The 16437-nt window shown below is 38.1% G+C and overlaps 1 protein-coding gene across 5 annotated transcripts in view; it reads left to right on the top strand.

The window, feature by feature from the left end:
- The window catches only part of LOC125029206 (protein MTSS 1-like), a 192244-nt gene extending 175807 nt beyond the window's left edge, over window positions 1–16437 (top strand). For 3 of the 5 annotated variants that reach the window (XM_047619086.1, XM_047619083.1, XM_047619082.1), the window contains 14 exons: window positions 5271–5355; window positions 5609–5700; window positions 6176–6276; window positions 6401–6538; window positions 6643–6750; window positions 6951–7127; window positions 8180–8278; window positions 9357–9507; window positions 9711–9832; window positions 9968–10087; window positions 11320–11560; window positions 11773–11931; window positions 13041–13145; window positions 13573–16437. In XM_047619086.1, coding sequence (XP_047475042.1) covers window positions 5271–5355; window positions 5609–5700; window positions 6176–6276; window positions 6401–6538; window positions 6643–6750; window positions 6951–7127; window positions 8180–8278; window positions 9357–9507; window positions 9711–9832; window positions 9968–10087; window positions 11320–11560; window positions 11773–11931; window positions 13041–13145; window positions 13573–14969 — 3095 coding nt within the window. In that variant the 3' untranslated portion in view covers window positions 14970–16437. The remainder of the gene's footprint in view (window positions 1–5270; window positions 5356–5608; window positions 5701–6175; window positions 6277–6400; window positions 6539–6642; window positions 6751–6950; window positions 7128–8179; window positions 8279–9356; window positions 9508–9710; window positions 9833–9967; window positions 10088–11319; window positions 11561–11772; window positions 11932–13040; window positions 13146–13572) is intronic. The other 2 variants (XM_047619084.1, XM_047619085.1) reach the window with 2 other exon arrangements.

Genomic DNA, 16437 nt, shown 5'->3' with positions numbered 1-16437 from the left:
CCTGCCAGCCCTCCCGCCCGTCCGCCCGTACGTTGGAGGAGTGTGTAACCGCCCGCATACCTGCTCGCATCCTTGGTGATTGGGGACACGCGGGGCGCGAGGACGGCGAGCGATGCAGCCCAGTCAGTTCCTTCCCATCTCCGTGCTGAACACTCCAAGCAAAGGAGAAGCAAGTCTGTGTTCCCTGTACCTCAATGAACATACTGCAGGCCCGTCATGCAAATAAAGAACGGAATTCAGATACTTAGAGCCTTCTTTTCGCCCGTTGTTAGGTTGCTGTTAAGCACTCTTGCCTCGGGACGGGGACACGCCATAGCTAAATAGGGCAAGGATTAGATAAGATTGTGTGCTTCTCCTGACATCATGCACCTGATAGATTGAAGTTTAAAGAGCATTTTCCATACTTCTTTTTCGCCGTGGCGTTTCCTCACAGCCGCCTTACCACCACTAACTTTAAGACAGTGATGGATTAAGGCTGGAAGCTTACCCTGGCGGTCTGCTGCAGGTCGCGACACCTCTTCCATTCGCTGATAAATCATTTATTCTTACGATAGATAACATCGAGACCAGGAAAACTAACAAAGAATCTTCCTCAAGATGTTAAGGGAGTGATTGAGGGCAGGGTGACCAGCAAAGAGGCGAGGGGGTAGTAATTGCCTTTGGAGCGGAAGCATCCCCGAGGGCCCATCTTGCCTGGCTAGATCTTTCTTCCGCCTCAAGACGCAATAACAAGAGTGAATTTCCTTTTAACAGAAAGAGGGGTCACCTAGTACGATCTGTTATATATGCACCTTTTAAAAGTGACTAACACTATATAAGGCCGTCATTATTTATGTATATGTTTTATAGTCATATTTTGTAGCGGAGCTACATCACTAAATGTTTTATATTTTATTTTAAGTGATTTTCACCCCTATTTTAACGGCCAATATGGGCGTCGTTCACACCAGAGGTGACAGGTTTGCATGACGTCGTGCAAGAGGATTTGATGGTGTTTTCCAGTGTTAACTTAGGGTTAAAGATGTCCTTCCTGGCGAGGTTCACCTGAAGCTCTCACTCTTTCTTGGCTGACGGGCATTTGCACTCGGGTCGGCCATCAAACCCGGGCCAACGACGCCATTGTTCGGGCATCACTCGATCTGCCTGTTAGTGGCTCGGCCGCTGCGCCTGGCCCTCCACAGTAACATTGCACCTGAATAGATTTTTTCCGCCTTTATGTAAAGCGTGTTGAGATAGCATCTCCTGTCTCTTGATGGTCATTGTATTTCTGCCTTGTCAGATCAGTTCACAAAGTTTCTACGGGAAGTTACAGACGCATTTTTGTATTCTATTTTTAAGACAATATTATTATATTTGTTTTAAACAAGGTTACATCAGTGAAATATAGGTTACGGTTTCTTTTACGGGCATTTGAAATACCGAATCCTTTAAAACCAAGCAGTTAGAACGATTATACTGTGCTTATTACAATGAAATCATCGAAGCCCCTCTTCCGAGAAGTTTGTTTTGGGTCACTGGACAGGTGGCGGACACCATAACCCAATAGCCAGGAATTGGTATGTCCTGTATGTTTGTCGTTAATTAATCCTTGGCGGGAAGCTGGCGCAGTCCCGTCCTTGCCATGCATCACGCTGCGGCCTTCCGTGTGTGGAATACCAATGCGAATGTCCCTGACGATAAGTGTCGAATCAGAGAGCTCGAGGATGACCATTACTTATACCCACAGATTTTCATGAATACTTGGTGTCGAACTGCACTCCTATCATCCTAAACTGGGACTGACCAAGAGAAGGGTGAAGAAAGAAGTCCGTGTGATGAAGGGGTGATGGATATCGTTACGTTTTCACAGGAGTCGCCACGCTCTCATTGTCTCGTTTGGGGAGCCAATGTCAAGAGACACCATAGTACTATGCTGATAAATGTTATTAATATCTTTATTTTATTTTCTAGTGTTATTATCTTATGGCACTGGTTACCTTAATGCTACACAACATTAATGGTGTAATCTTCGTTTTATTCAGTCAACCTGTAAATAGATGAAAACGTCGTATCAGTACACATTTATAGTTATCATATTTTAAAATCATGTCGATGCTTTGGAGATTTACAGTTTTCTTAATCTTTTCCGTCGTGCTTGGTAAGACTCGCCATGGAATGTGTTAGTAAAAATTGTTTTTCGTGCTTCTCTAGCATTTGACTTGAGCTCACAAGTGGACGTGAGTTCAGTGTGCATCCATCGTAGGTTCGATTCAGATCCTTGAGTCTAGGCGGAGAAAAAATATAATTATTTTATTTTGAACTTAGATAATGATATACGAGTTGGTGCTATTTTGGGTTATAAAACTGGCGTAGGATGCAAGGAATCACTACCTGGCTGTTATCTCATCACTCTACGGACAGCAGACGTGATATTTCACTTAAGTATTTCTTTTTCTCTCTCCCCATGCTCTTTCGTTGCTTTACCTTTGTTTTACAATTCATAGCACCATATTTTCTCTGTATAGAAGAGTCGAACAGAGCGGCATAAAGCGAGGTACATGTCTCACTTAGCGACGCAGGTAGAACTTAGTAATACGATTTGCTGGCAACCGCAAATCCGGGATGGGGCTCGTAGGCCTACAGTTGTAGGTTTATTGCGCTGGACTTAATTAACAATGCTGGTGCTGAATTTATAATTTACTGTAGTGCATTTGTTTTGCTTCATTGCATCTTTTTGTTTTAATGCTTACATCCTTGACAGATGGATTTTTGGTGTCGATAGTTAGGAAAGCCTTATTAGCAGCTACTGACAAGAGACTTGGATTGATTGTTTTCCCTTTCTGATGTATTCCTGCAGCAACCCCCTCAAAAGTTACTCTCATTGTTACCTCTGTAGTCCAGCTCGTGAATTTAATAACGGCGGCCGTGGTTGGGGAGGGAATCAAAAACTTTCCCTTTCGCGAGTGTTTTGTGTGCGCGCGGAGGGAGGGGGAGCGTTTCAGAGCTTCGAGCTTTTTAGTTGTTGTTTTTTTAGTTGTTTTTTTTAACATTTGGTATCGTTTTTTTTCCCCGCAGTTTTAAGGGATTCGACTGTATCTTCTTTTTTTTGCATCATGTGCTGTACCCCCGCAGTTAAGAGGGGAGAAAATGTGGAATAACAAATGTTGATGGGAGTTCGGTATCTATAAAGCAGCTGTTTGGAAAACTTTGCCAGTATCGTTGGCAAAATTGTGGTATATGTATGTAAGCCCCGCCTATTCTCCCTCCCTGTTCTCGCTCGCTCTTCCTCTTAGGTACGCATGCACGCGCCCATAGTTATTGTTAGTTAGTGTTCTTTGTGCATGTGTGCATGGGTGGATGGATGGATGTGTATGTATTTATGTATTTCTATACACAAGTCTATATGTGTGTATGTATTGTACATATGTATATGTGTATATATATGTATATAAATGTATATATATGTGTGAGTGTGTATGTGTGTGGGTATGTGAGCGAGTGTGCGTACGTGTACGCACACACACAGACGCGCGCGCATACACACACGCACACCCACACACGTACGCACGCACGCACGCACACACACGCACACACACACACACACGCACACGCACACGCACACGCTCACGCACACGCACACGCACACGCACACGCACACGCACACGCACACACACACACACACACACACACACACACACACACACACACACACACACACACACGCACACGCACACGCACACGCACACACACACACACACGCGCGCGCACACATATATATGTATGTATATATGTATATGTATATATATAGATATATATGTGTGTGTGTGTGTATGTGTGTGTGTGTGTGTGTGTGTGTGTGTGTGTTGTGTATGTGTGTACTTGTTTTTTTCTGCCAATTCATTATATATATATATATATATATATATATATATGTATGTATGTAGTATATATATGGTATATGTATATATCTATATATCTATATCTATATATATATATTTATGTATGTAGTATATATATGGTATATGTATATATCTATATATCTATATCTATATATATATATATTTATGTATATAGTATTTATATGGTATATATATATATATATATATATATATATATGTCTATATATCTATATATCTATATCTATATCTATATTTTATGACTCTTATTAATCTATTATGCAAAGAAGAAAATGTATCATGTGTAAACCCCGGCAGTTGCATGCCTGTCAATAGTATCAACACGAATACAAAAAAATTGCGCAAATAAACGGCGTTGCTACATGAAGTTGCTAGGTCCCGGTGCTACAAGGGCATTTAAGGACGGAATCTGATTTGGCTGAAAGGAAGTTAAGATCACATTTTGGAATTCGTAACTGAATTTCTCTAATGCCCCCCCCTCCCCCCCCCTCTATCTCTCTCTCTCTCTCTCTCTCTCTCTCTCTCTCTCTCTCTCTCTCTCTCTCTCTCTCTCTCTCTCTCTCTCTCTCTCTCTCTCTCTCTCTCTCTCTTTCTATTTCTATAACAGCCTGTGTATCTTTGTACGTGTAATTTATACATGAGGCTTGTATGTGTGTATGTATGTATACCGCCTGCTTCCAGTTCCTCTCCCGACACACTGTCGAACCTCGGATGACGCAGCAAAACCGGACGAGCGCTTGCTCTTCCAATGGCATTAGAAACGTGAATCTAAAGGGAAATGGCATAAGGCGAGGGAAACGAATCCAGGATATGAGCACTCGGGGGCGCATAGGGTAAAGGGAGCCCTTTTGAAGGAGGAGGGAGGAAAAGCGGCGTATTTATGGAGTCATTTTCTTGAGTAAGTTTGGATCGCGAAAGGAGCCAAGAGACTACGGTCTGGCAAAGATAGAGGGGAGACGAGATCCAAGGGATGTTGGGGATGAGGAAGAGAAGACATAATTAAATTTGTAAGGATTCTTCAATATCTGATGGAGGTGAGAGAGAGAGTCAGAGTTAGTCTGATTTTATGGAAAATGTATTATATTCGTTTGTCATGGATGTGAATGTTAGTACCCTTTTGTGTGTCTCTGTGTTTAAGTGCATTCATGCGTGTCCACGCACGGCCGTATGTGCCCGTGTGCACTTCAGTGAAGTCCTGTGATGTGGGCCTCTGTGACGCCGGGATCGATATCACTTGTGTGAGAAGGTCAACCGCAGTGAGATGAGGTTCGCTCTTTGCTGTCAGTGGGTATGTCAGTGCTCAAATTTCTCTGGCGGTTACCGATATGTATATATATCTCAAGTCTACAATAAAATATTTTATTCCTCCCACAGGGGGAACCAAGGACGTTGGAGCTGCCTTGACCAGGATTTGTCTGCGTCACCGCGCTGTGGAATCTCGTGTCAAGACCCTCACCAAGTACGTAACTGTTCTTCCTCCTTCTCCGCCTCATAAACGTTTCATTAAGGGTATCCACTGGCGCACTAAATATACCAATTTAATTTAAAATGAGTGATCTTGCGCTCATCTTATGGTATTTGGCAAAGTAACAACCACAATGAGGGTATAATAGAAATTATTGAAAGGTATAAATATTTCCTCGAATCGAGGGCATTATTACATACGTCCTTCGTAAACATTAATTTACCGATTTGATGGTTCGTTCTGGCAGCACCTTGATGGAGTGCGTGGTGCTTCCTCTGCAAGAGCGCGTGGAAGAGTGGAGGCGCTCACATCACACCCTGGACAAGGACCACACCAAGGGTAAGAATCGGCCTACTTATGTCGCTAAAGGTGAAAATACAATGTGATGATATGAATGGTTAACTCACAATTAATTCAACGTAAATAATTCGACAACATTATATGCATCATATGTAAATCGTGAAGCTATAATGCTGTTCGATGTACATCTCAAATGTCAGTCGTGAGCCGTTTTTATTACTTCCGTAAGGTGGCATAGTAGCCGTGATGTATCCATATGCATTGTAAGTTGATCACGGATGGGAAATTATGTGAAATACAAAAGTTGGATATATCAGCAATTCTACTGGATCGTCTCTCCTGACCTTTGTCAGTCAACTTGGTTTATTTATATACCATCTGCATATGGGTCATATAGCCAGCTTTCTGCACCAACCTGCATGGCCGATTAACCAATACCTTCGGTTACCTGCGTCAAACATATAAAGTGGGATTATGTCAATTTTGTTTATATATATATATTTTTTTTTTCCAGAATATAAGAAATCGAGAGCTGAAATCAAGAAGAGAACAGAAAATGCTGCACGACTGCAGAAGAAAGCTAAGAAAGCAGGGAAAAACTCTGAACTTAACAAGGTCAGCATCGATACGTTGCGTTTCCTAGTATTGGCCCTTAGGATAACCATGCTGCAGTATGTACCCTTGTCGTTAATTCTTGTCATTCACGTTACGGTAACGCTAATTAAAACCAAACTTGCAGGTGTTGGAGTCCACCGTACAAGACCTGCGAGCAAGGTATTGCGCTCTGGAAGAGGTGGAGCGATCGGCTGTGCGTCTCGCCCTCACAGAGGAACGGGCGCGGTACTGCACTTTCGCCAACGCCCTCAGACCTGTGTTGGTAAGTCACGCTGTCTTTGTAACTACGTACACAAATTGCCATTCGTTGTGATGAATAGCTGACCATAATCAAGTATTTTGCCTCTAATATGATTTCCTGTGCAGGTGGAAGAAGTGGGACTGGTAAGTGAGTTGGGTCACCTACAAGAGGTCATGACCCAGCTTGAGAAGCACTCTGCTGATCCCCATATCTTACCACCAGCAAGTGAACAGGTATGGTGCCATTGTTTCTTAAAACAAAAGATTTTGAGAGTGCTGTCACTAGCACGATAATATTTTTCAACATGTGAACCAAAAACTGATTTAAGATTAACAGTAGGAAGTTAAGGCCTATATATTTCTTGACAGAAAAAAATGTACATGTCCCTGTTTGATATAAGTCTGATATACTAAGTAATGCTCCTGTTTTGCAGGTTTTGATGGACATCAAGGGTGGTGACACACAGTGGTCATGGCAAACCCCACCTTCCTCCCCATCCTCCTTAGGATCCCGCAAGTCCTCCATGTGCTCCATATCCTCCATTAATTCCTCTTCATCCTCCTCCACCCACTCCCCATCCCATCACACAAGGACACGCTCTGTGAGCCAGGTTAGTGGAGCACTTGTGTGGAAGTAGTTTGCAGTTGGCATTTCCAGTAGATTTGTACAATTTATATGTTATATTTTGTTGCATAACATACCACAGTTTTTGTCCCCATTTTAAAGCAAGGTATAAAAGGAAGGTGAGATTAATGTTTTCTTTGGGATAAGATTTACAGTCCTCAGCCTGAGTCTGTCAAAAATATTGTAGGTAAGTACATGCATTCATTAGGATGCTTCATAGAAATATATTCAGAAAGTCAACTTTTTCTTTCCTTGATTAGGCAAGATATTCCTATCTCTAGATTTGTAACAAAATTGGTTTATCTTTTTATGCATTCACTTGGTCTTTTGAATATGGTTGTCCATCTCTTTTAACCTTTTTTTGTTTTGTTTTGTTTTTACTTATCTTGCCTGAAAGGAATATGTAATCAGGTTAGCCATAGGTTGAAGAATTTAGAGACATAATCAGGTTTAGTTTGCACCAGAATGTTTATTGCTTTGAAGTGAAGTAACTTCAGCTTCATGTAAGTGTGAGTATCTGGTTGTGTCCCTTCCTTTTCATCAGTTGAAAACAAAACAGAACTCTGGGTTTGGCTTTGTATCTTTTCATTTATATTTACTGTTATTTTTGTTCTTTGTAGTCTCCTCTTATATAGTCTGAAATTCAAGCACATTTTGTAGCATTCCTGATCCAGAACTTGTAGAAACTGTCTTTTCAAGAAAGTTGCATATTTGATATATTATTTCTAGTACACTATTATTTGTTTTAAATAGAGTTTGGTTTAAAAGTTTATGAAACACTTCACTGTAGTATTTTCTAATATTTAGTTATTTTATATTTCATATGATATAGTATTATCTTAATTTTCTCCTATTTTGAACACGCAAGTAATTCTACGTCACATTATTTTTATTTAACTTAGATTTCATAGGAATCTTTTTGCACTATTTTTAAGTTGATGAACTTTTTTCTTAATCTATCCCTTTTTTTATATCTTTTTACTATTTCAACTCAGTTCTTTTTTGTGTGGTAGTAGTGTGTTATGTTATTGTCTCTAGGGTACAAGGCTGGTGAGTGTGTCATCGCAGGACTCCGGCTTTACCTCGCAGGATACGCTCTGCCATCCCCCACACCCACACATCTCTGCCAGCCTCCAGGTAGACACTTAGATGTGCTGATTATAGCCTTATTTGAAGAAGGGTATGATTCAATGGCATCTTGGGAAATTGATGAAATCTACACTTCATTCATTTTTCACATAAGCTACAGTCATTATTAGTGCTTTGTAAACCATATTAATTCAGTATTAGATGATACTAACTATTGTTTGCAGTAGGATTTATTACCTAGTAATACCTTCACTTACTGGAAACCTGTAAAGATTTTATAGAAAGTGATTTTGGTTATTTCATGGAATAATGAAAAGAACACAGCTTTTTTCAAAATTTGCATATAAACAGTCTTATATTTGAAGAATGTGACTGAACTTTATTTTAATATTCATAGCTGGCAAGACTACACAGGGTGAATATTGATTGTTATACAAGCTGTTACAAGTCTTTTCTTGTGCATCTAGAATTTGAAAGTGTTGACATTGCTATGATGCATTGTGACAGCATGTTTAATGAAATCTCACTGTAATTTCCTATTGGATGTGAGAATTGTTAAACTCCTTGTTTTTGTACACTGCATTTTAGTTAATTTGGAATGGTTGTTTTTCTTCACTACAGTATTAGTATGCCTTCAGTTTTGCAGTAATTAAAGACTGATTAGCGTCTTTTTTTTTCTGTTAGCACCCCTTATTTTATTTTTGTTTGTTTAATTGCATATATACACCCAGACAAAATTGTTTGCTCATTTTCTTAGATATGAATCTAGATAATGCAAAGCTACCATAGGACTGCTTGAAATGTTTGTAGAATATAAGTGTGTTTTGTTTCTATTTGTCATGCACAATTGCATATATTCAGATGAAATATGTAATTGTTATTAAAGGTTTGTGTAATATGTGCACATAATGAAGCTTCAGTTACATCAAGTATCCTGGATATATGTATAAACATATATTTTAGTGTATGGGAATAGAAATCACATGATTTGGCTCAATGATTCACATGTTGATATTTATTACAGTCAGAGTGTACGTGTCTTATGTTTGTCTTTCTCTAAACATGTTAATATGAATGCAAAAACAATCAGTATCCAGAGAATCTTGATGTAAAAAAATATTTGCAGGCATCAGGGTTGTCTGAGCAGTCATGTGGTTCAGAAAACAGCACCCCCTCGCCTGCAACATCTACTGCTACATGGCCAAACCTAACTGACCCAGCACTGCATCACAAGACAACAACACCATTAGTAGATAGGCCACATACTATTTCTTCAGGTATGGCTTTATCATACAACAAATTATTTTCATATAATCACTGTTTATCAAGTCACATTTCACAGAATATGATGGTTGTAATTATTGAAACATGCCTGCATTAAACAGCTCATCTACTATTTCTGTCAGAGGAACAACTGTGGTTCAGTTTGATAAATGATTGATCATTATGGTACAAGTAATTAATTATACATTTTTTCCAGCTTATGAGAAGGGGCGGGACAGGCCTCCTCTTACTGTGTACACATTTCAGCCACCAGAAGGTCGAAGTGGACAAGTGTCCCCACAAATCTGTTCTCAGCCATGTAGCCCTGTTTGTCTTGAGGTAAATGTAATGCAATAAATTTTCTCTATCTTTTGATATGTAAAACTGCAATACAAATGAAAATGCTTTGCCATAAATTCTGTCATTTGGGTGTTCAGTGTGCAAGCCTTTTTATAATATTATAATCACACACAGCTGGAAAGTGGGTGTGTAAGTCCCCTGGTTGGTCACACAGCTACTATCTCACGGCGATCATCTCGAACATCATTGCATCATAATCTTTCTTCCTCCAGCCAGGAGAGTCTTACAGCTACAGTAAGGTTCCACAGTTTATATTTGATGTTGTTGTTCTTATCTAAATTTTAGAAATTATTACTTATATAGTGGTTAATTCATTTTATGAATCATATAGAATATGTGTAAGTTATATGTATCAAATGCAAATTACTTCTAAGCAAAAAGATGTCTAGAAGATCTTTATTAGAAAAGAAGTACATGCAGTTGAAACAGAAAGACCACGAATGTAAAAGCCTTACAAAGGAAGAAATCACAAGTCTAGAGGCAAACTTTAAACAGGGAGAGAAAGGAGTCTGCAGAATTACCCAAAGTTGTCCCATCTGATCTCAGTTTAACTCTTAGATCCTAAACCAGCAACAGGTAACAGTCAGCATAGGCACTTAGCACACTGAACCATATCTGCTTCTTTTATGGTTCACCCAAAGGTGAATATTCAATAAAAATATTTGAGAAGAATGAAGATTATCAAAAAAGAAAGAAAATTTAATTGAGTGAATTAAATTTTTTGTTAGATTCAAGGGTTTATGGCATTAAGCCAATGCTGCCAGGGAAAATGCTGTGCTTATTTTATTTGTTTATGTGAAATGTCTCAGCACATAGATGGCTCTGCTAGTGCTTAGTTACAAAGGAGTTAATTAGTAGACCTTGTGACTTTACCTGATTTCACCTTTCTTTGAATTGGCAAAGAAAAACATATTTTTTACTAATGCTATGAATATTGATGGTGTTATTTTTATTATAAACATTATGATTACTATAATGTTATAAACATTAGTAACAGCAAAATAAGATAATGTAAAATATTTTTATAAATAAAGGAAAAGGGTAAATGGGCAAGACAGGCAGTACTCATAAGTGGCTCATTGGTGACTTAGTACAAATGTAGCCATTTATGTATAAAAACAATTAGTAAAGTAAACTCACCGTCGGCATTGGGTTAAAATACAAAGCTCTCACACATAATCAGAATTCCTGGCTCATCCCTTGCTAATCTAAGAAATTGCTGATCAAAAGAACACTCAAGTTAAGGCCTCATTACATAAAGAAATAGGAAGATAAAACATCATTCATGAGCTATGTTAATAAATCTTTAGATTCACTGAAAAGTAAGAGTAATTATTATGCATAATACCTTAAGTACAGTGTACTATATTTACCAACCCTGCAAGATGGAATAGTGTTTGATACATTTATATGCTACATATTTTACAAGAAAGTATTATTCTTACTATATGTTTTTTTAATCACAGGGCAAGCCTAAACCTCCTGTGCCAAATCGCTGCTCATCACTGGAAAGACCAGCTGTTCCTGATAAGAAACCTAGCATTCGAACTCAGCAACAACAGCCTGTTACACCAACACAGTCACAACAGAAACCACAGGTAACACAGCCACAGACTCAGGCACAATTGCAGCAGCCAACATCCCAGTATGGAGTATCAAAGATGGTACCAATGGTTCCAGACTTCAACAGGGCAGCTCCAGACATGAGTAAGTAAATGCATTACAGATAATTATTTACACAGTAAATCTTACTTATGCACTACTGATCTGTCCTCTATATATAAACACTGCTGTTATATAGGGAAGCACATGCTTCTTTCATATAGTCATTCTTAGATTCTCCTAAACTTTCTGTGATATTTGGGGTTATTTCACTGTGCTACAAGTCTGATTGCTTAAAAACAATAAATTGCTTCCAGTTGTACCTCAGCCTGTGTACAGCAATATGGCTGAGCTGTGTACTGGCAGCAGTGGTAAGGTTTCTGATGAGGTGACAGAAAGCGATGGATTATCTCATGCTTCTCTCGGATCAAGTGGCTATGGGTCTCAACTACAGGATGAAGCTGCAGGTTCAGATGGTGAGGGGGCAATTAAGTTGTTTCTTTGCATGTGCTAAGTTTTTGCATGGAATTACTGCTATGTTTTTTGTTCTAATTGTTTCTGCATTTGTGTTCTCTGTGTTGTTATCATGTATGTAATAACAATATTTAATGTTTTTTCATCCAAGTTTAGATTCCTTTTTGCAGTTCATAAACCAGTTTATATATCAGTTTTAAAGGGACTTATTTATTAATGAATTATAGGGTACAGCAGTTTTGATATTTTACATTTTATTTATTGAAGGAGAGAGCTTTTTTACATACACAAAACAGTTTTGTATATTTTTTTCTTTTCTAATTACATCAGCTCTTCAAGTGTATATGGTAATTTCTCATTTTAAAGCTATTCACTCATAAGATAGCATTGCTTCATAACTCATATTGGTAATCATTAAGAATCAATTGGTATTTCATTCGTTAAAATTTGATATAATCCATTTGTTGCATGCCATATGATTTGGATGTTTCAGAAGTCATTATATCTGAACAGCTCCATTTTCCTGTGTCTCCCTTAGAAAATGTACACACACATATGAAAGCTCCATGCATGTGCACATTGACCTTGATATTAAGATGTAAATGGAAGAGAATATCACTCCTAATGAAGCTCATGGTAGAAGTTGCTATATGAATTTAATTATGTTCATTTACGATAACATTACATTGTTTATTATCTATATTCACAGTTCTTATTTACACTTAGGCCTACAAGTCTCTAGAGCATTAGATTTCTTCTTATAGTTCCAAGAGGCACACTGAAAAGGTGTTTAGGTGAATTAGTGTCTACAGTCTAGTGGAAATGGATGAAGAGTTATTCAGATTTAAAATAGATTTGCTGATGTCATCAGTTGATAGTTTATCATTAATTTTGATGTTGAGTGCATAAGGCATGTGTTGTTCTTAATGAGTAAGCAGACTTACAGGCTATTTAATATCAAGATATTGTATTGTTCATTGTGTCTGCATGTACTCCCTGTGCCTATTAACAGCTGTAGCTTAAAATCTAAATAAAATTTTCATGTACCCTTTTTGCATTTTAGAAGTGTTTTGACTTTTGCTTTTACAATTTCAAATATTCCTGGTTGTAGAGTATGATGCAAGCAAGTACTGCACACTTCGTCGGTACTCTGACCAGCCTCAGCTCCATTATCAGCCAGGGAGGGTTGTCCTTCGCAGGCACCTCTCCCAGTCAGGTAGTCAAATGTACCAGTTCTTGTTTGTAGTATTTAAATGTCATAATTTCCTTTTTTAATTAGTTAGCATATCCTATGTAGCCAAGTGTTATATTCTAAGAGATATTAATGAGCATACTTAAAATTGGACATGTTAGAGAAGTACAATTTATGAGATCTTTCATATTATTTTACATTTAATAAGATGAGCTTTGATAAGATATGTAATTGTAGAATGAAAACAGAATTCCCCATACTAATGAAAAGGAATGCTAAATAAGCTTAAAGTAAAGAATCTATACTAAAGTTTCTTCTTAAAGGTTTCAAGTGAAAAATCACAGATCGTTCTTTAAGTCTTGTTCTCACTTATCATTGATAATTATTGATGATGATGCTACTGAGTATGAAAATTATTTTATGAAAAGAAACATTTCCTCTTTATTTTCAGGTACAGGTTCGCCACGTACAGGAACTTTACGTAGGTCAGGCTCTCATGGCCAGAAGCCACCACCTCCTGTACGTCGAACACCATCCATATCTACCATCAGTACATCGACGCCACTGGTTAATTCCTTAACAAGCTTAAATACATCATCATCAAGCACAAGTCTAAACAACTCTCCTGTACATTTAACTTCCTCAGCAAGTAATCTGAGTAACTGCAGTAGTGTAAATGGTAGTATTGGTGGTGGAAGTGCAAGCCCCAGTCAGAGCAGTAGTAATGGAAGTCCACTACAGCGTACAGATAGTGAATCAAGCACCCCAGTTGGCTCTTTAGAGAATCTTCCTCCTCCTCCTGCTTTCTTACTTGAAGATGCTACAGAAGAATCCACTTTTGCCCCAGATCCTGATCTTACAACACCAGAAGGTATAAGATACATTTGTGATCCATTTGGGCCCCCAGCACCTATTCAAGACAAGTGCTTACAACAGCGTGCAATGACAGTTAGTGACACAGTAAAAAATCTGCAGGAAAGCCAGCATCAGCCTCCATCACCTGTAACACATCGTCGCTCTCAGTCTCTTCGTTGTAATCAACCTGCCTACAAAGCTGTTCACCTTTTAGAAGAACGGCGAGTTTCCTTAGAAGATGCAAGAGCATCACTTATGACTACACTTAATGCAAAACTTGCTGCACAGATCAGTGGTCAGCAAGTACTTCCTAATAAGCAAGCTCAGAAGCAGACACGAGAAGGTAGTCAGTCTCCTAGAATGAGTCGAGCTCGCTTGGGGTCAGTTCAGGAGGGTATGACCATGGAAAGCCCTTATCATTCACCAACACACCGTCAAGCAAGTAGCAGACAAGATCAGATTTATACTTTTAAACAACAACAACAAATGCAGCCACAGCCATTATATCAGCATTCAACATTCAACCAACCTAATTTGCATTACATGCAACAGGCTCCATCACAGCAAACATATGCTTATGATGATGGCCAAGGTAATGTGTGCCAGCCAGGACCAGTGGTCAACAAAGATCCAAATCAGCAAGCATTCCTTCAAACACTTAATGAAAAATTGTCCCAAAGGTCACCTGGCATAGAGGGGAGTGTATCTCCAGGTTCTCCTCGTCTCCGTCCTAGAAAGGCTCCTGTACCCAACCCCAAACCTCAGCCTAATGGCACTGCTGCTGGAGTTCAGTTGCAGCGATCGGGTTCAGGTGCCAGTGAAAAGGCCTCTAAAGTGCGTCAGTGGATTGCGAGCAAAACTTCAAGCAGTGAAAAAAAGACTAGTGCTGAGCTAGCTGCTCTACGTGAATCACTGCATGATCAAATCAAACAAGGAACAGCACTTAAGCGTGTTAAACATGTTGCTGATAGATCAGCACCACAAGTTTCTTGACTTAACGTGACATTACTTGTCAAAAAGTTTGAAATGTTAGAATATCGCAGAAAAAAAGAAATTCTTGACTGTGTGCGAGTGTTGCCAAAGAAGCTTGAAGTTATTATGCCTGATACACAAATTTAGGTGCAAATTCTTACATTTTGCTTAACTGTTTAATAATATATTTTGTTCAGATGTTAAAAGAAAATGGTAGAACTTTACATGGTATATATACAAGGTGAAGTTCATTAATGATAATAAATATAGGTAGAAAGATGTTGTCAACTGGAATAAATGTTGTAAAAGGAGTATTTCACATATAATCACACATGTTAAGTCTGCTTTTGGAAATGTTTTTTGCAAGTCTTGGTGTCATAGACTAAAAAGGTAAAACTATGTTTAGTAATTCCAATGAAGTGTTGTATTACTTAATCAACTGAATAATAAGATTTACTTGAAGAGTTGGTACAAAATGTCTGTACCATGAACTTGAAAGCACATAATGTTTTTCCTTTTGACTGTGCAGGAAACTTATATCTTTTGGTATTTGTATGCCTTGTGTTGTGTATGTGTATACATAAGTTTGCATGCATTCATGAGAGAAAGAGAGATAAAGACAGAAATAGTGAATAAACCAAGAGTACATGTGTACATACAGTTGTCATTGTGTGTGTATGTGTGTATATAAAAAAAGTAAACTACCGGTATTTAATCGAAAGTCATTATTGGTAGTTCATGAACAAATACACATGGCTGCAGAAAAATTACCATTTATGTTCACAGCATATTACACAGTCAGAGACATGTATGCTAAATATGATATATACAGAATGGTTCAGTTTGTAAATGGTATTTGGAAAACTATGCAACTCTTAAAAATGCAGATTTGGTAAGGAGAAGAATGCTTTATGATATTGATACTATTTTTCTCTTGGAGTTTAAGAATGTTTGAGGACAAAGTATTTTTCATCAGATGGAAGTCATTATTATTACTTTTTAATAATAACAATAATCATAATAATAATAATAATAATAGTAATAATAATAATAATACTATTAATAAAAGTAACAACAACAATAGAAATAGTAATCAGTCCACCATAGAAGTAAGCTTGCTTTATTGTATATTATATTAGCTCCTAAAATCATACTCCTTAATAGTACTAATCACATTTCTTTAAGGTATGATAAAGATTGCATTATATTTTCTATGTTTGAATACTTAAGTAACTTTGTGAAATTGCACACATTTATGTTAAAGCTGTGGCTATAAGACATAAAGTTACCAGATGTAAAGAAATGATCTTACCAACTTTGGCATATGGTGTGATCATACTTTGACATTTAACCCAAAACCGCCAGGGATGGCATGTACATACATGCAATGCCCACTGTGAGTTTAATTTATTAACTGTTTTTACATAATTACCATCACCAATGAGCCAGTTATGAGTACTATCTGTCTCACCTGTTTACCCATTTCCTT

The sequence above is a fragment of the Penaeus chinensis genome, chromosome 9, assembly GCF_019202785.1.
Source record: "Penaeus chinensis breed Huanghai No. 1 chromosome 9, ASM1920278v2, whole genome shotgun sequence".
In the NCBI taxonomy this organism is placed as follows: domain Eukaryota; kingdom Metazoa; phylum Arthropoda; class Malacostraca; order Decapoda; family Penaeidae; genus Penaeus; species Penaeus chinensis.
This window is presented reverse-complemented; position numbering and strand designations above follow the sequence as displayed.